Source organism: Aphelocoma coerulescens, assembly GCF_041296385.1.
Source record: "Aphelocoma coerulescens isolate FSJ_1873_10779 chromosome Z unlocalized genomic scaffold, UR_Acoe_1.0 ChrZ, whole genome shotgun sequence".
In the NCBI taxonomy this organism is placed as follows: domain Eukaryota; kingdom Metazoa; phylum Chordata; class Aves; order Passeriformes; family Corvidae; genus Aphelocoma; species Aphelocoma coerulescens.
Window position 1 is genome coordinate 21,861,786 of NW_027184085.1, and position 27,739 is coordinate 21,889,524.

General features: G+C 40.1%; 1 protein-coding gene across 2 annotated transcripts in view; it reads left to right on the forward strand.

The window, feature by feature from the left end:
• The first annotated feature begins 1,986 nt into the window (after window positions 1-1,986).
• PIK3R1 (phosphoinositide-3-kinase regulatory subunit 1) overlaps window positions 1,987-27,739 on the forward strand; it is a 60,547-nt gene continuing 34,794 nt past the window's right edge. Inside the window, exons 1-3 of one of the 2 annotated variants that reach the window (XM_069000856.1) lie at window positions 1,987-2,122; window positions 6,124-6,249; window positions 6,681-7,432. In XM_069000856.1, coding sequence (XP_068856957.1) covers window positions 7,099-7,432 — 334 coding nt within the window. In that variant the 5' untranslated portion in view covers window positions 1,987-2,122; window positions 6,124-6,249; window positions 6,681-7,098. The remainder of the gene's footprint in view (window positions 2,123-6,123; window positions 6,250-6,680; window positions 7,433-27,739) is intronic. The other variant, XM_069000855.1, reaches the window with a different exon arrangement.

The following is a 27,739-nucleotide window of genomic DNA, read 5'->3' on the forward strand; positions in this document are numbered from 1 at the left end:
TGCCTGCATTTTCAATCACACAAAACCCCCCAAAAAAACTGTATGAGACAAGAGCTGCAATTTCCCTCAAAAATTTTACTGTTCACTATTTAAATTATAGCAATGCTTTTGCTTGTGGGTAAACAGCAGTCTCTATTCCAACAGGAGTGTTAATTTTAAAAGTCATTCTGTGTCTTTAGGTTGCCAGATAGACTACTGAAGGCATTTTTATCATCTTCCAGGGTATGGGTCCTGGAACTTCAAGGATGCAGCCTTGCAGTGCTCTTTCACACCCCTGTGGGGTCAGATCCATGCTGTCACCTTAAGGCCTTAGGAACTGTCATCTTCTCCCATCTGCAGTCATGAAGCAAAGTGGATCTTAATGAATCAAGGCAAAAACCATTAATGGGTGCCAGAAAACATCCTTCTAGTGACTCTTGGAAGTTTGAAAGATTAGGAACACAATGGGGAAACAAGTAAAATCCTCTGCAAAGAATAAGAGGCCATTGAAGAGCATCTTCTAAAGGAATTGTAACTAATAATTGATTCCCACATTTACCCCATACTCAGAATAATAAAAATTTTTGGTTTGTAACATTTTCTACATAGATACCTCTAGAAGTCTAGGGATTCCAAAACCTGATCTATTGTACCTGGCAGGAGTTTGTAGTAAAACTGGTCCACTTTTTCTTTCTGTTGTTCATGATCAGATCATAAGCTAATCCACTGTTTCAGAATGTCAAAACAAGATGGACTCTTCCCTTCTGCCTAGACAATACATACTCTTCTGCAGATTACAAAAGTTCAGACTGTCTCACTTCACCAGACGTACACTTTCTTACATGGTATTTCAAGGCCTGAACCTTGCTCTCTGTCTGCAGCAAACACTTTGGATGTTCTGTGTTATCTCTCTTTTGGCTGGTCTTAAGCAGGTCAACCCCTGTACTTGTGTTCACACCACAGGCCTCCGTGAACCTTTACCTTGTTTCTTGCACTTGCATTCCTTCCCTGCCGCCCTGCATGTGTTTTATCTTTGCTTAGACCACTTGGTCTTCTTTCACAGTGACAGTCATGGTAACACTTACATGCATACTTAGTATCTAAACAGAGATCTGTCCCAACGCAGTAGATACATCTGCAGCATGACTGTCTTGCTGCAACCTCGTGGTGTTGTGTCACACCCTGGTGTTGTCAGATCCACTGTAGGTGGTGTGCTCCATGCAGCAGGGAATATGCAATTTTATTCTGCACTGCACGGAACCCTTCAAACTTGGGCTCTGGTTATCTGTGGTATCAGCTTGGTGGTCTCCCTTGCTGCAGACAGCTGCCACCTCCACCCAGGCTGAGGCTGAGGGCCGTGTGGCCCGCGGCTCCCGGTGGATGGCACTGGGCAGGCACGGCCGTGGGGAGGAGTGTGGCCACTGCCCACCGCTGCCAGGCGGCCCCGGGCGAGCAGTCCTGCAGCCGGGAGCCCCAAGCAGTCAATGGAGGGGGGACAGCTGGCTGTACTGCACGGCCCTGCTCCGCACACAGCCGGGCACCCACGGCCCACAGTGCCTGGTTTTGTTCTGGACACACTCCACCAACGTGACACACCACATCAGTACGGGGGGCGGGAAGGAAAAGAGAGGAGCAAAGTCCCCAACGAGGAACTAGGCAGAAGCACGTGTTCCTCTCGCTGCCGCTCCCCGGCCCGGACTCCCCTCCCCGGGCCGAGGCGGCGCCCGAGGCTCGCAGGGACCGCTGGGCGCCGCGCCAGAGGACGGCGACCCAAAGGCCCCTGGCCGCGGGGGGGAGCCGCGGAGAGCCCAGCGGCGCCCGGGCCCGAGACCGGGCTGTGCCGAGTCCCCGAGGGGGCGGGGGCGGGCTGTGCGGCCGTCAGTCAGCGGGTTGGCGGGCGGTGCCACAGCGGGTTGGCGGAGGCGCCGGGGGCGGGGCGGGGGCAGAGCCGGCGGCGGGCACGGCACTGCCGAGGCACTGAGGCGGCGAGCGCGATCGGGGCAGCGGGTCTAGGAGCGTGGCGGGACGGGCGCACGGCGGAGAGCGGGGCGTCGCGGCGACAGCTGCTGTCCAACGGCGGGAGGGACGTGGTGACGGCCCCGCCGCTCCTGCTGCAGCTGCTGCTCCCGCTGCTGCCGCTGAGGTAAAGCGAGTCCCGCTGCATCCGCTGCAGCTGGTGCTGCCCCTCGAGCGGCTACTGAGGCAGAGGAGCGGGGCGGGATGGGGCGGTGCGGGGCCGTGCGGCCGCCCGGAACCCGGGCACCGGCCGCCCTTGCGGGGTGACAGTCCGAGCGGCAGCGCCGCCCCGTGCAACTTTTTCCCCCGTGCGGGGCCGCCTGTGGCGCCGCCGAGCCCTCCGGCACGGCAGGCCCGGGCGGGCCGTCCGCTGCGGCCGGGGCCGAGCCCCGGGGACGGTGCAATCTCTTCCCCCGCGGCCGGGGGCGGCTCGGCCCGGCGCTTCCTGGACGGGCAGGGCGAGCGGCGCGCCGCGGCCGCCGCGCGGCTGCCGGGAGCTCCGGCCCCGGGTGGCGTGGGGAGCCGGGCTGGTGCCCGCGCCGGGATAACGCCCCCGGGGCAGAGGAAGGGGTGTCCGTAGGGACAGCTGGGGCGGGAGCGGGCGGCGTCCTTCCCGCCTGTGCCCGGAGCTCCGCCATCGTCCCCGCGCCGCCGGAGAGCGCCGGCTCGGCGCAGCCCTGCCCCAGCGGTGGAGGGGCTGCAACCCCGCCGAGCACCGACCCCTGGCGAGCGGCTGCTCTGTGGCGGGGACTGCAGTCGATGCAGGGCTCCGGAGTGGTTAACCTGCCTGCCTCTTAAATGGTACGGAAGTTCAGACTGTACTGCTCTGCTAAGTTTTTTAATTATCATTATTAATTTAGTTATTCTGCTGAAGTGGTCTTGATGCTCACCTGCCTTCGTCCATAATTTGCAGTCTTTATAAGATCTTTGAGATGTTTCAGAAAATATGTGCTGTACAGTGTTCACAGTACTTATTCAATGTGTATGTGTTTGGATTCGTTCAAAGTCTATTGATAGGTTCTCCACAGATTCAAAATAATTATTTCAGCTTGGAAGCGGTATAAAGATATTACTTCGTGATACATCACGGACCTCACTTTCTTGAAGAAAATACTGTTCTGATGTGGTATTTAACTTGGTCGTCTCCACTTGGAGAGCTTACTTTAGAGAAAGCTGCAGTTTGAGTCACAGGTGTACAGACACCTAGTGGGGAGAAGAGTCGGTCTCCAAGCAAATTTCCCTGCTTACCCCTCAATTCTCATTATTTCAGTGTCTCCCTGAGCGTGTTAGTCAAACTCATCCTGCAGTGGAAGAGAAGCTTGTGTTAGGCACTGTTTCTCAAGGGATTTTTGGAATTAGAGATATTGCAGTACAAAGAGTTATGGTTATTAAATTTGTTAATATAAGGGTGAAGAAAATCTTTGCATCTTGTATTAGGGATGCTGTACTGCTCACGCATGCACACCCCTCTGGTATCAGTGTGTGTACATATGCAGTGTAGAAGTTTGTATTCTCCGGCACCAAAGGAATGATAACTTGTGTGGAAGGAAACGCTTGGGTACCAGTGAAGTGGGAGCCAGATGTCATTTTTAAGGGGAGCGTGCAGGGGAAGATTTCATGTCCCCTTCCTTTTCCACCTATATTTGTAGGAATGTCTTGAGTTTTTATGTTGAATTTTAAATTTTATCACCACCGAAATGCCCAACATAAACCATTCTGCTGAGAGACTGGAATTCTGCCTGAACTCAGGAATCTTTCAGTGGGATCAAGCTCTTAGACAGTAAATAAAAAACAAATGAGCATTGATTCTCTTACAATACTTCTTCCTTCTTTTCCATTTGACCAGCCAAATGGAAATCCAGTAATACATCATCTCAAATTGAACAGTTTCTCCCCTGAAGTGTTTTGTTTGGTTGTTTTAATCGATTTAAGATGGTGTCCAAACTATTTATTTTAGTACTAGTCAGCTTAAGTCAGTTTGAGTCACAATGCCTGAGTGTAGAGGCCGTGTAACTTCACTTGGAGTAAAGGGAATTTTTAATACAGGGTCTTAGCACAACAGTCTAAGTGGGCTTTTGAATACACCACGGTGTTACTGAGCAGGTGTGAAAATTGGTATTTGTCCCAGTGTTAGGTCTATCTGCAAGGTTCACGAACTCTGAGACTTAGTTCATCCCTAAACCTGACACATAGTAACCATAGAAAAAGGCATGAATCCAAGAAGTTCAGAATGGCTGACTCACAGGAGTGTCTCCAGGTACATGAACCATAGATCACTCAGGAGGTTAGATGCCGGGGACTCTGTACTGAGGGTGGTGCTGATAAATGAGTATGAACAGGTACTGCATCTCTGAGCCCAAGGGAAACTGGATCTAGGGAAACTTTGCTACCATAACTTCATTGAGTTTTTCTAGTCTGATGCATGTTTTGAGTTTTTAAAATATGCTTTAAAGTTGTCATAAGTTTTTATGTTACTGTAACATTTCCAGTTCTGTATTTTCAGAAGATGCATAAGAGACACAAGTACTCATTTTAAATATATGGTCATGAAGTTTCTATGATACATTTGATAATAAAAAATCAGAGGAATAGGTCAAGTCAGTTGAATTATGCAGTGTTTAGAAGACTTCGTTGACTGCCAAAATGCCCCTAGGCAGTAGGAGTTAAATAAGTAGTTGTAACAGAGCACTTGTTGAACGTTTCTTAAAAAGAAAATAAATATTTCAGAGTATTTAAAGTAGTCAAACTGGTAATTTTCTAGCACGCTTTACTGTGTGCATAGTTGGTTTTGATTGGAAACATTTATATTAACCCAACATTTGGATCTAAAGTGTGTAAATGCATTTTTTTCTCTTGCTACATGAAACAGGAGAAATCCATGCCTTTGTAAAAGGCTTCTCTGCTATTTGGTTGATACACTAATACTTGTATTTCTTCCCCAGTTTTTGTCTGTAGACTTTTCTCTGGTAGAAGAGGCAAAATGAAATATCAGTGAAACTATTAATGTTAATTGCAAAGTCTGTGATGTTTGGTAGCATCAGGTAAGCAGCATAGTTTGGTTTTTCAGAAGTGGCTGCAGAAATTTCTAATTAAAACTTTGGTGGGAGCTGGGTGCCTAATACACGTGGATAGATTTACAAGTTTTTTAATACTTGCATGCAAGCTTTTGGAAATAGGAAGTCTAATTCAGGCTCAGATAATTCTTTCATTTAACAAAAACTGGTTGCAAGGGATGATAAGGAAGTTCTTCAAGAACTTAACAAGATTTTCTTCTGTGTTCTGTCACAAGACATGTTGTGCAACATGTTGCAGGGACCTGATGGACTGAAGAGGAGCCACATACAAGTTAGGGATCAGGTTCATTCACTGGCACAGAAAGTCCATATGCATTCTTATAAACACTTCTTAGCTTCAGTGAGTCATATTTCAAAGGACTTCATGACTGAGACATTAGAAAAAATAGTGTGGAAAAGAGCTGTCAGATGTTCCCTATTCCAGCCCTGTCTACTGGTGTCTCTTACAATGTAAAAAGGGAGTGTTTCACCAGAAAAAGAGCTTTCTATACATTGAGTACATAGTACACAGTCAATATTTTACCTGCTGGTATTACACAGCTCTCCTGGGTCTTTTATTCAGATGTAGTTCAGGAGTTTCAGTGCAACTTTGAGTAGTTAGCACTTTTTGATTTCCAGTATAGTATTTCAAATTATGATTTGGCTTGTCTTTTTAAGTAGAAGAAAATGAGTAACAGTTGAAATAATGTTTAAAAAGCTTTCACTGTTCTATATGTCTTTAAGCAACTGTTCTTTAAATAGATTAGGTTTTTAGTCATATTTTTCCTGTTACTTTATAGTTGGGCAACCTTGAGCCAAAAGTTCAGGCCTGTGTTCTCTTGCCTTTAATGTAATTTAAGCATACACCCTGATACTTTACTCCTGCTAAGGCTGCTTAGGTGGTCTGGGTGTGCCTATTTCAGTTGCTGATTGTTTTTCTAGTATTATACCATAAACACATTAAAAAACATCTGGAAGATAGGGGAGTGGTAAAGCCCCTCCTCAAAAAAGAAAAAAAAGGGAAATATGGTAGTCATCAAGTAAAAGCACTCTGAAGTCTTTGTTTCTTTTACAGATTATGAAAAGACACGTTCCTCCAAAAGGTTTTTTGAAATGCAGGCTTTGGGATGGTGATTGTTGCCCATCCTCACCCTTGTCATAACCAGGAGACTGGATTCCCCAGGGGTCAATTCTAATTACAGTAAGCTCCTCCTCTGTCTTGTCAGACCTTTTGTGGAGAAGAGGTGTGGCTGTCTGGCTTCAGGGAGATGATATATAAAATCTTTCTGCCAGGTTAGATACTGCACTAGAGGGATAGCTCCAGGGCTTAGCCCTCTCACCCTGAGACTTCTCAGCAGCCATAAGTCACAGAGAAGGAAGCATGCCTCATACTGCAGGGGTACAAATTTGGTTCAAGTAATTTGACATATATCCTTTATAAAAATGCAAACATTATCTGGAGATATTTTTTTGTGCTCTTGCTTGATTTTATTGTTACATAGGATTCTTTTGTGGGACACAGTCTTTGCCAGGGTTGCAGAAAGCTTAATTCATAGGTAGAATCCCAAGTTCACAATCATCAAGAGAATGTGTGAGATGATTTAATCAGATTTCTCTTCTCTTCTCTTTCAGGAAAAGCATGTGTGCAGAGTTTGGTGGCAGAATATTTAAGGTACATGAGCAGCCTGTGGCAAATACATCTGAAGAAAGCGTAACTGGCTAAGGAGTCAGCTGAAGTTGTGTATGGAGATGCAGAAGTGCAGGCAAGCCCAGGAAAATAACTAATTGGAAGAATATTGCTAGACACAGAAGTGGAACACTTAACTTCTGCAACAGACAGTGACTTAGAATAAATACATTGGTAAAAACATCAGCAGTGAAAAGCCAAACTTTGGTGTTTTTACATTCTCTGGTGGATTTTATTACTTAAGAGACATTTTCTTCATCCCATTTAATACATCTTGAATTTCTCTGTGCATAAAACTATAACTGGACAATTGCATTTTGATACTGTTTAATAATACTTTTGAATGTTAAATCATTTGCCAAGATGAGTGCTGAGGGATATCAATACAGAGCTTTATATGACTACAAAAAAGAGCGAGAAGAAGACATTGACTTGCACTTAGGAGATATATTAACTGTGAATAAAGGTTCCTTACTAGCTCTTGGATTCAGTGAAGGGGAAGAAGCAAAGCCTGAGGAAATTGGTTGGTTGAATGGCTTTAATGAAACCACAGGGGAAAGGGGGGATTTCCCAGGAACTTACGTAGAGTACATTGGAAGAAAAAAAATATCTCCCCCCACTCCAAAGCCTCGTCCTCCTCGGCCTCTTCCAGTAGCACCAAGTCCTGCAAAAGCTGAACCAGAGAGTGAGCAACAAGGTCAGTATTCAGAAGGTGTGTGTATCCCCCATGGTTTCAGGTATTTATGTTTCACAATCTTGTCTCACCGTACATTCGTGTATATACCACCTGCTGGTCAGCTTTTTTAATTTACAGCTCATTTCAGTCAGTTAAGAATTGTTTGTACATCATAATATTTAGCTCATACACTTTGTAGTTTCATATGGTTTGTCTCAGGCGCAGGGACCAATGACTTACCGTGAGGTATGTCTCACAGGTTGGAAAGTAATGCTTTCTGTAAAAACTTAAATGAAAAATGAGCCACTTAACATTTTTTTTAGGTTTCTCAGAAACTGATGGAAGTGTTTGCTTTTGTGGTTCATCACACTCACTATTAAGAAAGTTCTTGGTGAGTCCAATAGTATGCATTCTAAATAAAACTAAGTTCTTACCACAAATCTCTTGCTAGCAGCAAAAAATATATTGTGATCATGGGGGTTACCTGTGGCATTAAAGGTAAGAACAAATATTTTAAAATGAACAATGAGATTATAATAAAGAGAAATTCAGATTTATCACTTTTAGGGAGTATGGCATGCAGTGGAAAAAAATAGCCTTATATAAAAAAGGTTAAACAAAGGAAATGTCTTCCTAAGTTGCTTTCTAACCTATATTTGCAACAGTATGTTAGGCAGAACTCAGAATTTTATCAGAACTCTTCTGTTAAAAGAAGAAACAAGTCTTCTGTTTTAAAATTGGAAAAGCTTTGGGGTAAAAAACTAAAACAAAAAGCCCCTTCTTCCAAGTGACTTTCTCTCCTTTACGTACTGATGTTCAGGTAGTTGGGTTTTACAGATCAATAAGCCAAGTACATTTTAGAATAAACTTTACAGCCTATTGGAGAAGTCTAGATTGGCTTATATTTCTTCAACTTCTAATACTTCATAAATTCTCTGGGTTTCTAGCTGTAGGAAATAAGAGTTGTAGTATGTGATCATGATTTTCACAGTGACACCATAATAATGAATAGTATCATCACACTGCCTACACAGAAATGTTTGTAGCATCACTTGCAAATTTGTAGTATCAGTTTATCAACTTCCATCCTTCTGTGCATATTGTAAGTTTATATTCAGCTGTACTGATAACCAGCGAAGATAAGAGCAGAAATACAGAAAAATGTATGTGGCAACCAAGTTGACCTGGCAGAAGCATTTCTAGGTTGGTGGGGAATAAAGAGTGAATCTGAACTGGTTTATATAGCAGTGTTCTGAAGCGCTGTAGCAAGCATTGCTTGCAAGTCTGCAGTGCCTAGATGTAAATTATTGTTAGGATGAAGGTGGGGGCAGATGAGGGTGTAGTGGCATTTGAAGTTATACTGTCCCTGTCTCTGAACTCTTAACTGCTGGTCATTAGAGTCTCATGTTTTCTCTTTCACTAGAGTAGTTCTGAAAATAGGGTATTTCCTTTGAAAAGAAAAACTATTATATGTTTGATCGTTCCTTGTATTGGATATTAATGTGTGCTGCTCAGTTAACACTGACTCTTTTCTTAACCCACCTATGGAGATAGTTGTTATCATCCTATGTAACTGCAGAATAAACATGGCTTTTGGAGAGGCACCTCAATGCTGATAGACCATTATGAGCAGCAGAGAATGGAAAGAAAATCCCATTCTTCACGTGTGCATGCTGTGGTGAAGCAACCAGCATTCCAGGCTTTGCTGTTTATTGATTTAAAAAGTAGCGCTTTGTAACTTCCTTGGTTTCTGTAGTCATGCTTGCTTGATCCTTCTGTTCACAGCTCCATGCTGTGAGCTGGCCACAGCACTGCGCTGGGAAGTCCTGGGTTAATCTTGCTGTTTCCGAGCCTGACCCAGGACTGTGTTTGTAGCAGACATTTATGACAGTTTTGGCTGCTAGGAGTTACTCTGGGAAATTCTGCTGCAGATTTGGGGGGCTCTGCTTATTTGTAACCTTCTATGCAAGGTTTATTGCCTTGAGACAAAGCAGTATTTACATGCAATGTGTTTATTTTTAATACCATGGGACTCTGGGAACTGGAAACAAGAAAATGTTCTGATTTAACTGGGAATCTTCTTCTCAAAGTCTCCATACATAATCCTGCTGTGCTCCAAAATGCTTAAGAATCAGCTTGCAATCCAACCATTTTTTCTTCTGATTAAAAAAAAAAAAAAAGGAGTTCCCATAGCTGCTTTCGAATTAAAGATTTTAAGCTTCATGTAAGAGGCTAGGTACCTCCATAATGCCCTAAGATCAGGGATCAGACCCTCCTGAATAGAAATTTGAATGTCAGGCTTAATTACTATTAAAATAAAGTATGCTTTCCTAAAAGAAATTAGGAAAAGTAATTATAAGTAGTCTCTCTACAGATCTGAAAAGATCTAAGGCAGAGTGCTTTGAATCTTAGAAACAAATTTGGAAATGTTGTACTGAAAGAGTATTATAAAAATCAAAATGTGAAATTTTTAAGTTAGCAGAATGCTACAAAACTTGTGATAAAACCAGAGGTGAGGGCAGGAATGCAGTTCAGATAAAGAACAATGCAGCAAGATATGCTTCACTTCCAGGTAACTTCACTATTTTTGTGTATGTTATTTGGGTCAGGGAATAGCACAGTTAATATTGTCCAGCAGCCAGTGTAATGGGCAGTAGGCCAAAAGATTCTTCCCGGGATGATACACCCTTAGAGTGTATTTAAAATAAATTAATGTGTAGTGTGAAACTTGCCTGACCAAATGCAGCCAAGTTTACATTTTCACTCCTTGATGAATTAAAAGTACTGTGGATTAAAATGACAAATTAATGGGGAACTCTAACTTAAGACTTCTTAAACCTACCTCAGTTGTTTCTAATCTGTATACTTTTTTAATTCTGTAAAGAGTCAGTTCTGTATTTACCCCTGTTGTGTATATTTTGAATAAGAGTATCAGAAACTTGAGATTTCCAAGAATATATAAGCATAATCTAAGGAGTTCCTTTAATTTTGACCTATACCTAGGTTTATTTTTTTAAGAAAACATTTTTTAATATTTTCAATACTCTTTAATACTTAATTATTCTCTCTGCATGTTTTTTTTCCCTGGCTTTATTAAGCTTGATCACTTTCTCATCAGTGTCTGGATTGTTTCATATTAGATCTAATTTGCACTATTTAAGCACAATGCTGCCAATATTCACAATGGCATGTTACTCATACACAAATAATTGTAGACATCTGAACAGACTTCGTAGTCAATGAGGCTGGTGACATGGGCAGAGCTGCTCATCAGGCCCATGTCTTATGCAGTCAGTATTTCTTACAAACAGGGAGATTCCTAAATATTAAAAGCCAGTCTGAAAACAAAAAAAACCCCTCGATGGTGGTCTCTAATTCCATTAAAACACTTTAAGTCAAAACTTTCCCCGTATTTTTATTTTATTCATGACTTATTTAAGTTTCTAGAACCATTGGTTAAGACAAGAATTGGCATTCCTTGATTGAAATTTTAGGACTGTTATATTTTGCCTGTCTTCCTCTTACCTTCATCAATAAAAAACTAGATTAAGTCTGATTTTGTGGGGATTTTTTTTTTAATTGCATCTGAAAGAATATGAAAATAAAGGAGAAACAAAGCCTGAGAAGACTCTAGCACCTTCCAGTCTTGAGCCTGATGCATGTCAGAGCTATGCCAAGGCAGATTTAATTCCTCTCGCTGTTGTGAGGTTCCAAGTCACCCAACCTGCCAGATTTTTTTCCCCACCAAGCAAGGGTGCCTGGCTGCTGCTGTGAGGATTGAGGTGCTTGCAACAGTGGACACGCAGCATAGGATTTTCGTACTCTCCCCATTAAACATCTGAAGTTTATGTGAAGCAGTAAAGATTTTACATGACTGGGATTTTTTCCCTTGAAACGATTTTTTTTTTTTTAATTGAAGCTACATTAGGCTGGTTCCTCTCGCTTATCCCAGTTTTCCTCAATTCTTTCCAAATTAAAAATGCATAAGATGTACAAAGTCCAGATACATTTTGCAAATGTTGATTCAGCTCATCTGATACAGCTGCATATATTTAGAGTTGATTTATACAGTATCATTTCTCTACCTGGTTTGTGAAGGCTGACCTTAAGCAGACTTTGGAGCATAAAGCTTTGATTGATGGACTGAAATAATTTCAGATTTAACTTGGATTGCTAAATTCTCACTTTGAAATGAAGATCAGATTGCAGAAGGGCAGACCAGAAGTTTACATGAATAATTTGTCAGTTTTGATGTTTTGGTGTTTCCTTCAACTTCCTGTAACTGAAAAGGGTTGTTTATGTTGACACTTTGTACTATTTCAGCTGATTTTGAGCCTAAGAATAATCTGAAGCTCTTCCTTCTTGTGGTGAAACTATAAAACAGATTTATTTTTTTAAAGAAAAAACCCAAACTTTTCTCCACTCTTCTAGAACAGATACAGATCAGCAAGTTGCACAAAGATAATGACATGGAACGTTTGGAAACTCTTTCCTTTCACCGACCAGGTTATGCAATATCTGACAGAGATCCAAACTGACAGAGGGCATAAAACTATTTGTGCATGGTTTAACTGAATGTGTTGTAGGATTTGTTTCTCTAATTTTCCTATAAAGCCAGTGGAGCAATCTATTTGTGGAAATTATTTACATTTGTGTATTGAGGGACATAAGAGTGAGTGAAATGCAGCAAACCTGGAGCCTCCATTGGGAGGAAATCAGTCATCTTGCCTGATTTAGGCAGATGGAAAAAGGAAATTATGGGATGAAGTGATGAGTCACTATCTCGTGACAAATACAAATGGTAAATATATTTACCATTCACGCCAGAGCCCTTGAATTCTTTCTTTTTAGAGCCAGTTTGAATCTAAGCCTTTGCCCTGCTGCAGTTGTCAAAACTGCCTTGCAGTCATGAATTTTCACATCTGTTGATTTTGACTTGCACTGAGAAATGGGGCAAGTTCCTGCCATGAAGCCTTGCTGGCTACTTGTGATCACATTTCTAGGCAAATTTCTAGCTGCCAGATAAGTGCATGCATCTGAAAACAGAGTTCTTGCCACTTGCTTCATCACTGATGATTGCAAAGATTTTTGCAAGCTGCACTGAAGTGAGATAGAGCATTTTTTTCTCAGTGATAACATCAGGGTTGACAGTAACTAAAAAAGCCTTTGTAAGCACGCAGGAAGCACAGGGATAGGCTTCGCAAGTACGAGTACAAGCTGCATGTGGATAGAGTAGGGCCTGGGCAAGTTCATGGTTGAGGCCTGGCCCCACCTGCTGGTACAGGAGAAAGGAAGCAAGAGAGAGGAAGGACCTTTAAACCCAGCATCTTCCATGTTGTGTTTTAATCCTCACAGGATAATAATTCAAGTGAGAGAGAGAGAGCTTTTTAAAATAATACTTTAATTGAACAATAGATATTCCTGTGAAAAATATATCACTTGGGGCACACAAAACCCTCTTTTAATCCTCAGAGACCTTAGACCAAAAAGGCTTGTGTGGCTGAAATGAATCTTTTTCCCCCAGCTGTCTCAATCTAATGAATCTAACAAAAATAGTGCCTTCTGTTACACATTTTGCATTAAGAAGCTGAAAGACTAAGGCACTCCTATTTTGATGTTGTAACAAATATTTGTCTGTTTCGTGTCATACTGATTTTAATATGCCTTTCTGTGATTACAACCGTGGCACTACGTTGAGTGACTTTGCTTACGTGTCTTCAGCCTTCTGTTATACTGATTTAGTCTGCTAATACCTTGTGCTGACATGAAAGCTCCTGGGGCAGATGTAAAACATGGCAAAGGTGAATTAGCCTGCACCTCTCACTGGAATCATCTTGGTTTGGTCCTGTAGCTGTGATCCAGGAACATCTGAAAAAAACCTTCACTGGTTAGCAAATAGTTCTTACGTAGGCTTGCATATGATAACATCAGTTTGTGAGTTTCAGCAATACATGGTACTAAGTGTTTGCCAAGAATGGATCATTCAGCACCCTGAGCAAATAGCTGTGCCCAGTTAAATAGTTGTGTGATGCCATATATGCATCCAGATTCTCTTGTGTGAAAGAACACAGATCTGGAACTGCAGCTAGCAGTACACTGTTTCACATCTGCGTCTTACTCCAAAGCTCCTCGCCATGGTGAACATCCATGAAATCAATCTGAAGGCTAGAATACAAAGAACTTCTTTATTTTCATAGCTAAGAATGACAAAGGGAATTACATGATATTAAAGACATGCTTATTTTAACTGGAGAAGGATATTAAGTCCTGAGAATACTTTGGTGAGAATCTAAGTACTTGGGAGAACTTAGAGAAAACTTTTGGCTTAAAAAAACAGTAGTTAATCTGATTAAGAGTTGCTAACTTTTGTTCATGCTTTCAGCAAAGTACATGTCTAAAATGCAATTCTATTTTGGGATGTTTTCATTAATAGAAGGCAGTTTTGTAGATTTTGGGGGCAGGTTTTGGTTTTTTGTTTGTTTTCTTTTTTCCACGGTGTTGTAGAAATGCTTGCATCTTTGGACATTGCCTGAAATAATTTCGTAAAATGTCAGCGGGTGTAACCTTTTGTGCTAACTTGACTGCTTTTTGTTCAGTCTTTTGTAAATGCTGTATGCAGCAGTCCACAAGAATAGCACCCAAATCTTGTTCTTTATTTTCACATGTTGACCCACTTTATAAAATAGTTTGCATGTAAGACAGCACTAAAAAATTATATTTAAGCTGAGAGCTTTTCATGTAATAAGATCCTCAAGGCAGAGTTTCAAAAACACACTACTGCCCTGAGCCAGGGTAAGATGTAATTGCATATGGTTTCTACACTTTAAAAATATCTTTTGAGACTATCTTGTGCTTCAAAACTACTATGTAAACTATGACATGAATGATGAAAAAGATCTTTAACAATTCAGTTAGCTGTCAGACAATTTTCTCATACAATCCACTGGTCTGTTTGTGTATGTTCATCATTTGCTATATTAGAACATTTCCCAGAGGTCAATATCAATTTCTTCGCTGGAGATTGTGGATGTTGAGGGCAAGAAGTGAGATCTGCCTTCGGTAGGTCTGAACATGCCAGGTTCCACCTGTGCTGGCAAATCACTTGATGGCATCTGGGAGGGGAAGATGCTCCTGCAGAATGGAGATCTGTTGCAGGAATGGCAGTTACTTCGGGTCCATTCAGGTTCCAGAACATCTTGAGCAGCTATTGTATTATTTTCAGTATTTGTTGTTGTTGTTGTTTGTTTCTTTATTAGTGTCTATGTTTTGGGAAATCAAAGTTAACTCTGCTTTCCTTGAGCATTTTGATACTTCCTTGTAAAGCACATGCACACTTAAAGATGTAAAGGTAATGGCCAAAAGCCAAACTATTCCACTCAAGCACATTAGATTGGTATAGTTCAGGTTGTCTCTACCTTGCTCTTTCTCCCCTGTGGAGTTGCATTTGTTGGATGCAGCGTGTTTGAACACTCCAGTTCTGTAGCCTCCGGCTACTTGGGAAGGAAGGAAGAGTCAGGCAACCTGAGATCTGTAGTCTGAGAGGGAATGCACTTCTGTGCTGCTTTTTGCTGGGATAGAGTTACCACAACAACCTTTCAGGAGGCATGGCTGCACCAGGTTTGTATGTCTTGTTTACAGATATAACAGTGAAATTTATTTGTTGGGGTTAGGAGAGAAAACTTAAGTGCTATCACCTATTTCTTCCAACATCTCTTCATCCTGCTTGCATTGGTAGACAGCAGACAAGCTTGGAGAACTAGTCCTGGCAAAGAAACTTTTGAATGATACACTGTAAATCCGTGTTTCAAAGCATGTTACGGCTTCTCCAGCAGTCTCTCGCAAAGAGAAGGCTCTTAGTTTTTTAGGTTGTCTTTTTATTTCCAAGTCCTCTTCCTCTGCTCTTTTTTGCTGGAGGTAGATGAAAGCACTTAAATTAGGGAATTAATGAAAGAAACCACTAATTATGCATCATGGTCGATAAGGCTGCACAGCTGTGTCTGGTTTCATTATCTTTCTATCCAGGAACATTCCAGAAATAAGCAGTTAAGGGAAAAAAATTTCAGTCTTTTTCCTATTTGCACATGGTGTTCAATCCTGTGATCACAGATTCCAGTCCTCTAGTGCTATTTTTTCATGTAAATTTCACTGCAATTTTTCATGTGCTGTTCTTGGATGGAGACAAGAAAATGTCTGTTGTGTTTATGACCTTACCTGTGAATTGTCTGCTTGCCAAGACACAGCTGCTTGGCACAGGTGAGGAGCAATAGAGACCATGGGAAAACCCCCCATCATTTGCTGATTTGCTCCTAGTTGACTGGCACATGTTTGAGAGGCATCTGCCCTGATGTGGTCTGCAAAGAGCTGTGAGGTGCAAGGACACCATGGGGTGCAGTGAGGTGTGATGTGTTCCCTTGGCCTTCCAGTCTCTGCTGATACATGGGTCTTCTGTGACGGCTTATTTTAGGTACTTTGAAGTAAAATCTGTACAGCTGTTTAAGTACAATTTAGAATATATTCTGGCCAGTCCAAATCTACTCAATTGTTCTGAAGCCAGAATAGGGTAGCTAGTCAGTAGCCTAGATAAGCAATTTTCTTAGGAAGAAAAAGATTTAGGGAGGCCTTTTGCTCCAGTGCAAGCCAGTTCTGAGCATAATTTTTCAAGTCATCCTTGTAATCTGTATCAATGGATAGAATTTTAAGGAACACAATCTAAACAGCAAGTAGCAAAAATTTCTTCTGAAATAACAGAAAATAAAGGACTTCTGTTCATTGAGTGAGGGGTTTTTAGGGCACAGAGTGATGAATGTTTGAATTCTCTTTGCTGTATTTATAATTCATTACTGTTGGTTGAAAGATTAGCATGCATTCCCCACGACTTGCATGTTTTTCTGACTTCCTCTTGGATAAAACTTAGTGCTGACAACTCTAAAAACTTTCTGATAGCCTGTGTAAACTGTAGCCCTCTACATGAAATGAGAGATTTTCACAATCCCATTATTACCAGGATAGTTTTTGGGGATAATATTAAACCACTGGTTGAACAATGTTTACTACAGAGCAACTAGAATAAAATCTTGCTTGTAGGAAGCTGAAAGTCTCTTCTATTTTTGATACTAAAACTTTCACTGAAAAAGCTAGTGGGCTGTTGGTGCCTTCCAGAGTGATTTAGGATGAGGACTTTGAGTTGCATGTACAGTTTAGCAAAAAAGGGGAAGACAGTTACCAACTGTTATGCTTTTTCTCCAGATGTTTCCTCTAAGACAAATATGTAGAGTTTTATTATGACACAGTAAGAACATGCCAATTAGATGAGACTGGTTGTTTTGTTGGGGGGGGGGTTGTGTGCATTTTTTTTTTTTTTCTTCTCAATGTCTGTTTGAACTAAACAGTCAATCAAATACGGTGGTAAATTGTCGAGTAGTTTGGAGGGAACATGCCTGTGCTTGTTAATGTGAGCTGCTCTCTTCTAAATAGAGTATTAAAATGCCTTATTCAAAATCCTTTTGGATGCAAACTAGAGATAAAATTATTTTAAAGTACTGATGTTCTTGAAAATATTATACATGGTTGAGGGTATTTTTCTTTAGTTGAAGGACTTGTTCATACAGGAAGCTGCAGGTTACTATTCTGCTTTGCCTTAAATTGGTGACAAAACCCAGCTTGACTTCAGAAGGAACAGGATCAGACCTATAGTCAAGGTTTAGCGGCATTGGGAAAAAATCCCACAGTTTTTACGCCTAGTTTTGTTGGGCAAAACTCCCAATATCTTCAGCATTTGGAGCACAAACCTTAGCTCTTTTTGGAAGAGATTCCAGTATACCAGATTGCATAGAAAATGAATGTACATTAAATACTACACCATAAATGTTGATGTAAAGAACAGGGTCTGACTGTCCTTTCATGAATTTTGAATACACGTAAGGGAAACTCTGTTGTGAGCATCTCTTCTGAGGTCCTGGGCTAATGCAGGGCATGTAATTTCACCCTGTAATTCCTGTTTCAAGCTCATAACTTCTAGATAAATTTAAAGCCTGTTACTAATTAGTCCAAACTGCTTCCTTTAGTACATATTTAATGTAGATTACTTAACTTTTTATCTCTTTAATGTCCATTACATGGCAAGAAATGTGAAATTAGTAGTAAAATGTTTTCATTTGGAAACTACATATATCTAATTGTATTTGGTGATGACAGTATAGAGATTATTTTTATGAATTTTTTTTTTCTAGTATATTTAGAACTCTTCACTGATACATGTTAAAAATTTGCTCTAGGCTGCTAGATACTTTGGCACGGCTGATTTTTTCCTTAGGGCTGCCTGTTTGGGTAACTAATGTGACATTGAGGGGTTTTTATAATTGAGGAAGTGGTATGATGACAGTTTTATTTGTATATTCTGTTATTGTAACAAATTATTATATTTAGAATAAATACAGAGTTTTATCACCTTGATGCATGTGCATATAGAAAATGAACTGCACACTACAGTAGGAGAACACTGTTAAGGTTTCAAAACTGCATCTCAAACTTGTGTTTGTACATATGAGTACAACTTATTTTAGTGTATGCCATCTGATACAATTTTTTAGTGATATAGTTGTCTGACCTTTTCCCCCACTTATTCTTGCTTTGGTTTTTTCAAGGTTTTTTTTTTTAGATTTTCACTAAATTTAAATTGCTTCATTCACTTTGATCAGTTTGTGGTCTTAAGCCACCTGTTCTTCACAGCCTTCAGATTTCTCTCTGGAAACATGTTTTTTCATTGACACTTCTGCTCTTTCCAATGATATGATATGACTAATAAGTGTTTCATAGAACTTCATAATGACAAATACTAAGTCACCTTTGGATACTGTTGCAAGCAAAGGTGCTATCACGGTTCCTGTAAGGAATGAGGCAAACAAAACAGACAGAAAATTAACAAACCAACAAACCTACTGCTCTAAGATAGTTTAAAGTTAATCTCTTTGTCATAGGAGGGTGATGTGGATTTCACTTCAAAACGCTGAATCTGGGGAGTAACTCTTAAGAATTCTTAAAATATAAGAACTCTAGCAATTACATTTCATTGCGGTAACTAAAACCAGGAACCAGGAATGTATTAGGTTTGACTTTGTAAGTCTTTTTGTCCCAAGGAGTGAGTACTATTTGCTCACTCCATGGCTGGCTTCAGTTACTGTGTACTGGATGTCCAAAACAATTCCTTACAGAACAAATCTTCCTGCACCAGCTGGAATCCAAATATAAGCATCAAATCAAAGGAATTACTGGAATGTGAATGCACAGATTCAACAAATACGGTAACATAATTTAGTGTTAGCTTACTTGTTTCATGATTCTGCAAATCCAGAGTTTCAAGTTCTCAGTACTTTGTTGTACATGTAACGCATGTCTTGCAATAGAATGTTTCAGTGACCCATGTGTTTTAAGCACCCCTTGCTTTAGGTTTTTATGGTGCATCTCTATTAGTTTTGAGAGGTTTTTTGCTGTATCATAGTTGTGATTCACAATACAGGAATTTTTGCAAATGATGACATTACATAGTAAATTACCATTTGTGAAACTTGATTTTAGTTTTTCTAATACTAATCAATAACTTGCTTCCTTGAAAGATGCTTTTGTTCCCATCTTCATTTTGCCATGTAAACTGCAACCTTAATCAAGAGGTGTGACTGTGTAATTTCATCCTACTATGACAAGTTCAAAGTTTTTCCTGGATTACTCTGTTGCTAGCATCGTACATTAGATTCCTCTTTCAGGAAACATTGGTTTAGAAAGTGGAAGTTAAGACATCAGTGTGGATGATAGATGAGTAATGGGGGAGGTATGAAAAATACTCTTGACACCTGGAATGGTTATTCATTAACTTTCCAGACACACTAGAAACATGGAAAGAGTGTTCTTCCATGGAGGAATCTGTGCTGTCTTGCACTAGACCCGTCTGCCAAATTGGAGAAATTGAAGGGTATACTTACTCCATATGAAGTTTTCTGCAAAACCTTTGTGTTTTTAAGTTTTTCATTTTTCATATCTTTAGATGCTAACACGGAAATTGCAGGGTCATTGGGTTTGAATGTACAAACAAGACACAGAACTCTGGAGAGCCATAGCATTTGATCTTTGAAAACTATGTATGAGTGCATGCTCCTGTGAAATCCCCGAATTGCAAAAATCATTTCTAGTGGGCTGGAGAGGTATTTGACAGATTATGTGCAAGCACATACATGTGTGTTTCATTATTTGATTGCCTTAGGAGACTAGTGTTTAAGTTGGCAGATCTACTTACTAAAAGCAAAGCTCTTTGGCTGGCAGGATTACAGAATGCCTGAAGGAGAGAGTACAAATGCTGAGAGCAACAGAGAGGGAATGTGTAATGTGCAGAAAGCATGGGGAAGCTATAAAGCCAGCAGGAAAAAATGGACTTGAATATGGTTCCAATTTTTCTGTTGGGCTCAAGTTGATAGTCATGGAAAAGTAAAAGCATGAAATTCTCTTATTTCAGTATAAAGTTAATGTTCTGAAAAATACTGTGTTGTCTATCATGCTAAGTGTTATTTGGTTACCTGTTTGCAGCTTGTCAGAAATCTTTAATCCATGCTTATATTCTGACTCAAATTTAAAAAAAAAAAGAAAAGCAGCTTGTTTTGGATGTTTACAGGGCACTGTCAGACTGTGATATAAGTGGACACTATAATAGGCTCTGAAACTTTCTTCTTGTCTTTATTAGCATGATGCAAGACTACACTATTGATTCCCAGTATATGTTAAATTTCTCCATGTAATTTTGTGATAGGTGATTTGTAGCTGTCCGAGGGGAAAAAAAAACCCAACCCAACAATGAAACAAAAGCCCAATGCAGTCTTTATAGATACAAGTTTAGAACAAAACTATCCTGCAAGATTTTGGAAGCAGCAGCCAAACAATTTGAGTATGTGTATCTAGAGAAGTTTACACCTTGCACTTTATTGATGTCTTCCTTCTCAACCACAGGCAACACAGGTTAGCATATTCACTTGGTCCTTTGCACTGTTCACTCCTAGCTGAATGCCATTATAGAATAACCAGCCACCTTGCTCTGTCTCCTAAGACTTTTCAGTTTGAGAGCAAGGTTTGAAATGTGGGAAGCTGGCATGTGAAAAGCAGACTATGTAGTGAAACACGAAAAAGAGAAGCAGAAGAGCTGGCTCCCCTGAGACATCAAGAAATATGCTATTTAAAAAAACCCAAACCACCAAAAAATAAAAATAAAAGGGAATTTCCCTTAAAATAAGGCCACAGTTTAGATGATTGCTCATACTGATATGTCTAAATTATTTTAGAGGCTACTGGTGGCACATTCACCATGAAAGACTAGAATTCTTTGGGAGGTAGCAGGTCCTGCAATAAGTAGGTACCTTGTGGTAGCACAGCAGAGCTTAGGCGAGTTGCACCAGCTGTCTGCTGCGTCTGCCATTTTTGAGGACCTTTATCTTGTAAAATCCTCAGTAAAGCTCTCTGAAGTTGCCACATCTGAACTAATTAGGATATGAGTTTTTACAGCTTCATGCAGGCAGTTCATGTGAACTATGCTTAAAAACAAGGAGTCATATGCCTGTTTAAAAAATCAGGTCAGTTTAAAATTAATGTATTCCTGTTCCTCCTGTTCTCAACAGGGAACTGGTTTTTTTTGGAATGATTTTCCATCTGGGAGTCAAGTGAGATACCCTTTTTCCTTTTGGCATGGCCAACATTTAAATAAATAAATAAATACATTTGAAAAGATGAAATGAAATGAGGAGAAGGTGTTCCCTTCTGCTAGGGCCAAATAAAGGTAACTAGTTCTTTCTTCTAGCAAGGTGACCAACGGATTTCCCTGGAGTAGTAACAAAAAACCATAAATGTAAGAATTCTCTTCTTTCCCCCCTCTCTCACTCTCACTTCCCCCTACTACCCCGTAGGATAGCAGGAAAACAATCATGATATATTTGGTATTTTGACAGAATAGCCAATTCTCAGTCCTTGCTGGCCAGTGTGGAAGAAGGCTTTCTCCAGCCAGCCAGCAGCCTTTCAGCCTCTCAATCCTCCACCCATTTCTTAGTGAGTCATAGCTAGAAGGCCCTTTTACATGTTTGATCACATCTTGTGCAAGTCAGGAATGTATTTTTACTCCTTTATTACTCCTATATGCAACGTTCCAAGTCAACTGAGTGATTGTTGCTCTAAGCTCTGTACGTATGTGGAAATTGAGATAGATGTATAGATAGATAGTGCCACTGTATTTTCAGATAGGGATGGATTAGAAGACCAGTTAACTTTCTTGGCAGGAGCAGGATGGTGGAAAAACTGGTTTGGGTTTTTTGGGTGTGTGACCTCTAGAAGGTCTGTACACCAGCAGCACTTAAATATTCAAGACATTAGTATTTCTCGTCATTGTCATGTATACACTTAGTAGTCCTCCAAGTTCAGAGACGGCATTGATCCTGTTACCCATTAATTTTCTACAAGGAAGTTGGAGAATGTCTACAGCACATTCCGCTGTGCTGGAGTAGGTCAGTGTAGGGCAGCTGCCGGGTAGTAAGGAATGGAAGCAGTGGATCAGAGTGCTTCCTGCTCATGTCTTGGGTCTTTGTAGAGGACCTAAAAAGAGCTTCTGCCTCCCTCATTTGTTCCATGAAAGACCTGCTTTTATTTGATCCACCTGAGGTAAAGATCATAGGGAACACGTTGTCAGTTCTTAACCAGATTTACGTTTTCTTCTAGTTTTGCTGTACTGCAGCTTACACATTCCAAGATCACTTACAAAATACTTCTTTCAGTTGTTTCATCTTATTCTACTCAGTCTCACTCCTTTACAACACATCACTCATTTTCAAGAGAGAGATCTTTTTCTTTGTTTTAGACCACAAAGCACTCTTAACACTGTAAGGTTACAAAAGGATTTCTTAAAATTGAAGTGTTTGGATTTTCTTAGAGAGGCTTTGTCTCTTGCTTTTGGCCTCTTTGCAAATGAATGCTCCCATTGCAGACTGAAATCCTGTTCCATACCTTCTTACCCTGACTTCAGTTAATCTTTGGCTTGCAGATGGTGATATAAAAACATAGCCAGTTTTTCATGAGCACCATCTTTGTTGTTATTTTCAATTTTGTTATACACTTCCTATAAACAGATTTTGCACTATATGAATTTCATAACACAGTGTACTGGTCGGTACACAAATGCTTTTGTGAGTTAGTTAACCAGTTGGTACCCTGACAGCTTTATAAAGTTTCATGAAATTCATTTGTCACCTTAAGTGCTAAGGTCTGAATTAAAGCTACTTCAGCAGTGAAGAGTGAGCAAACAATGATTGATGCAAGAGAGATCTTTAAGTTCATGTAGTAAGTACATGTACTTGATATTGCATGACATCCTTTTTATTCAGAATCTTGATAGTGTGAAATATACTGGAATAAGAAAATAAAAGTGATATTGCTATGCAGAGAAATCTCGACAGGAGTATGATATGGGTCAAAAAGTCTTACTGCATACAGACTTAGAGTTTTCTTCTTCATCTGGAGAAAGAGGGTGGTGGGATTAACTCTCTGTAGATTCAGCCCAGGATTTTCCTAATAATATTGTTTCTGTATCTATGTCAAATCACCCCGTGGTTTAATAGCTGTAAGGATTAACCCAGTTTTACTTTCTTACAAGACTGCCTTTCAGCATTGCTGTATTCTGTTGCTACAGCTACAGCTCTAAGCTTTTGCTTTTTTCTCTTTTTTCTAGAGGAGGAGAAATGTTTGATTTGATTTGAAACACATTAGTTTTTTGAATAAAAGTCATGGTGCTGGAGAGCTGTTACCATTGTTTGCATTTTTTTTCTGGGTGACTGCTATACAGTCATTATTTTTAACTTTCTGTGTACTTACAAATGTTTCCCATAATTCCCAAAAGATGAGGGAGCAGTGTTGACTTTTATCTGTCAGCAGCTTCTGCCAGTTCTTTTTATGTAAATCTTCCAGATCTAAACAACTTGACTTCTCAAGCATAGTAATACACATTATCTTTTTCTTGCAGTTGTTAAGAGCCTATTCTTTTCTTCTAGATTTCTTGCCTGTGGATAGTTTGACAGGGATTTGTTGGCATTCTTCCCCCATTAGTTTCTCTACAGCAAAAAAAGTAGCAAAATAAAGCATTCTTTCAGAGCAAAACAACATACTGCCCTGAATTTTTATGTATTATGATTATTGAATAAAAAGAGAATGCTTTAAATGTGCTCCTCAAGCAGAGATACTATCACAAACCAGTGATGGCCTTGCGTAAGAAACTTTGTTACCAAAAAAAAAGGAAATAGCAATAAGGAACAAGGATCCTTTAGAGATGGGACAAGTCATTCTCAACAGTATTCCAGCAACCCTGGTATCTCATAGTGATGGTTCATCCACAGTCCTGTCTTGGTTACAAAGAGCAGATGCTGCTGGTGCACCATTTCTCACCATCCATGGTGCAAAGGGAGCTGAGGTTAGTAGTCTTTGTAGGATAGCACCAGATTACTCAGAAGAAAATACATGTTGCTCTATCTGTGAAGTTTTATCTGATAGAGGTCATTGAAATCATCTCACAATGACTTTCCACTGGCTGCCCAGAGCCAAAATTTTCAAGTGCCTCCTGAGATGGACCTCAGCATTTTTCCCTTGAAAGATAGGCAACTGCCTCTCTCCTATGTGTCAAACATTTCCAGGAAAAACCAGACAGGTATTTCCTCTCCCCCTTGCTTGGAAGAACTCAAGAACATATTGTGGACCAAAATACTTCTACATGGGAAGCCGTGTTGAGATGAGATGATAGAAAATTCAGGTTTGAAGAGGAAAATAAACAGGAGAGTATAAGCCTACTGCATGACCATGTGTCCTTGTAAAATCTAGATAATATTCCAGGTACTAAATTACTCAGTTCTTCAGATGAGTTTTATCCTTTGAGAACTCTGGTCTTTGTGCACTGAAATGGGCAGTGTAATTTCTTGGGAAAAATTCTATATCATTCTATGAAAAGAGACCAAAGCATGAACTGAAATTGCACATGCAGCCTTAGTTCTTTGTGGTCTTGAGTGCTTGACCTTGGTGGTGGTTTTGATGCTCTTACAATGCAGTTTTGTTAATGTGTCTGTGTAGTAGAGCAGGCAACAGAGGGATCTTTGCTGCTGACTCCTCATAGAGTGACTGTAGCAAAAGTACCATGTAATTGCATTAACTTACCTCTAGTGACTTTAGAATAAATTTTATTTTTACTTAAGTTTCACTGTCGCTTTATTAAAAAAAAGTCTAGAGTGCAGAAGTTAATAGAAATCATGGCATAAATATCCTTGGGAAAGATGAGGTCGTTTGTGGGAAGGCAGCTGGCAATAGTTCTAAGGGAGTGCTTAGTTAATCATAGTACCAGCAAGGGAGGTTTTGTTTAGAGAACTATCAAAATTTTGTCTAACAAGAACTTCTATGCACCACTACTAAAATTTGGATGTTTAATGGTAATAATAACACTGAAGCACCAGGAACTCAATAAGTAAGCCACAAGATGCAGCTGCCAGTGGAATGCACTGTTTGTCCTCACGCCAGCACTATCCACACTACACTTGAACATTCAGTATTACATATTTCCCTTCTTGATAGCATGTATGGTTTCATGTCAAACCACTGCCAGAAGCTGAAATTGTCAGTTAGTGTCTCTGAGGACAACTGAGCAGGCGGAGTTACTCAAATTCTTACGGATCTCAGCTCATTTCTAGTCCTGGAACAGCAATCCTGAAGGAGGAAGAGGAAATGCAACAAGCCTCACTTCATGAAAAAGGCAGTTTTGCACTTTATTGGTCCAGCTGCTTGGTTGACCCTGTCCCATTCCTTCCTTTCTGTCATCTCTGTCATCATCTCCTTGCATGTGGTGATGCAGTAGTTTGGTACCTGCATCACAATTTACCTCTCATCTGCTGATACCTCTCTGTCTGAAAACTGCTGGCAGGGAAGCTGCAGATGTCAACAAGACATGAAAAACAGGTGTTGGCTTATTAAAATATTTTTTTCTCTGTCCTTGGAATCATGCTCTGACGCCCATGTTGGCTTGTTCTATTTGGAGATATTAACCTGTCCTTCCATTTAAAGTGATGCTTGTAGGGAATGTGAGAACACTATTACTGCTGTGGTTCTGCATGTCACACAAGGCTTGGGGTGATCCCTGAGAGTGAAGGGTGCGAAAGAATTACTTGCCAGTCTGCCACGCCTGAGAAAAGCATGGGAAGCCTCAAGCTGTGCCAATGCTCCAGACCACGTGAGGGAGGTGAGATGCGCCTCTCCTGGAAGCCAGCAGTGTCAAAGTCCCAGTGCCAGCCTGCTTGGGTTTCAGCTCCAGCGATGTCTATCCTGACCCACACTCTGTTCTCCTCAGCTTCTCAAGTGCCCCTTCTACTTAGAAGCAGAATGACATATTTTACTACATTCTTGCTTATTTATTATTTTATTATTTTCTGTTTATCTCACAGATCCTTGAAAGAAGAGTTGAATGAGCAGATGGTTTTCCCATCTCTTCCTTGATTTTTGTGGGTGGGAGTTTCTTTTGCAAAACTATTTATGCATTATTTATAGAATTATAATGCAGTGTACTGCATGCCAGAATATTTTACTTAGTTAATATTTTTTTCCTCAGAACAGTATTGCTCATGTTTTCTAATCGTGTTAATAATAGCTGTAAATAGTTGCAGCCATTTCAAACTTTAAATTCAATTCTGTTTGGAGAAGGAGTATTGCAAAAGCTCACCCATAGAGGGAAGCAGAATACTGTCTTAACTACAGGCTGCTTTTTAAAAATTATCCATGCTTCAGATGAAGCCAACAAAGAACATCTGTTATCTTAATTATAGCTTCTATTTCTAAGAAGTATGTTCTATAGCAGATGAGAAAAGTGTCTGACAGCTCATAATTCATAAAGTTACTGAGGTTTAATCTGATAGAATATTATGTACAGAATTCCTTCCCAGTACAGACATTATCACTTCTCTTTCAACTGATGATAGAAATAGGGCTTTATGAAATATTATAAATTAATAAGTGTGAAACATTATTATCAGACACGATTAAAAGTATTAAACTGTTAAAAAGGAATATAGTTCTCCATACTATGTTGCTTTGTGGTTTTGTTTTTCTGCTTATCTCTGCAACTAAACTTTCCTCAAGCCAGACATAATCTCTTTGTTCTTTCTCTCCCTGCTTTCATTTTGCTTTGTGTTACAGGAATTCTTAGTTGATTAGTGCAGCAGCTCTAGGACAAGTATTCATTTTTGTGACAGAGAAGGTTACAAAGATCCCGTATTTCTTTCAGAGAATGGACATCTTATGAAGTAAGACTCTCTAGATCAGATCAGAGCTTTTTTCTGCCTAGTCTTGCCATCTATTCCTCATGGATTATTTTCTTGTACTAATCTGTATTTACCAGGGCTTGTTTCACCCCTTTTCACACAGTTGCCCCTTGTTCTTTTTAGCTCTGAGAGTGCAGCTGGCACAACTTCATGAAGTTGGATGAAGAGAGGAATTAGTTCTCCTGGCCCCCCAAAATGCCCTGCATAGTCACCATGCATATGATACTTTATCAGCCAGAGCATTGCTTTCATGTGAGCTGATAACCGTGGGAAGTATCTAGGCAAAGTATTTTATTGATCTCAGTTACAGCATTGATTTATGCGGGTAATTATGTCTTTTTGATACACTATATGTAGCTAGGATAAAATGAAGTAACATTCAGTTTTTATTCTGACCGTCTTAGATTTAGTGGGATGGACTATAAATGGCCCAATTTAAATATACATGTGTTTGTCCTTCTGAAAAAATGATTGCCTTATTCTGTTAAGTGACACAATATTATGACAAGTTTTGTACATTTTTCTGTAAAAGTTGGTTTGAGTTGCCCTTTTTCAACTGTATAAGCTATGTTGTTAGTACCTACGTTACACAGAGGAATCTGTAGATGTTGGCTTTGTTTTGAGCAGTAAACTGGGACTGATGAGTCAGAAGATCATGCTCATGAGAACTGCTGTTGTCATCCTTTTGGAATAAGCCCCTCGGATAAGTTGTTGTCACTCAGTTTTACTGATGTAGGATCACAGTAGAAGTATGAATGCTTTACAAAGATATTTGAAGTCTGAAAGTGTATTGTCAGAATACTGTTTAGCTGTGAGGGTTAAATGTTGTCATTGAGATGCCCTAGGAAGGCTTTATTCTGTTCTGCTTTATTTAGATGTTTCTCCATTAAAGACAAAGTAAAAAGAGGAATGACAGCAGATGAAATAAATCGTTTTCTCAGTACAGATATATATTTCCTGGCTAAGA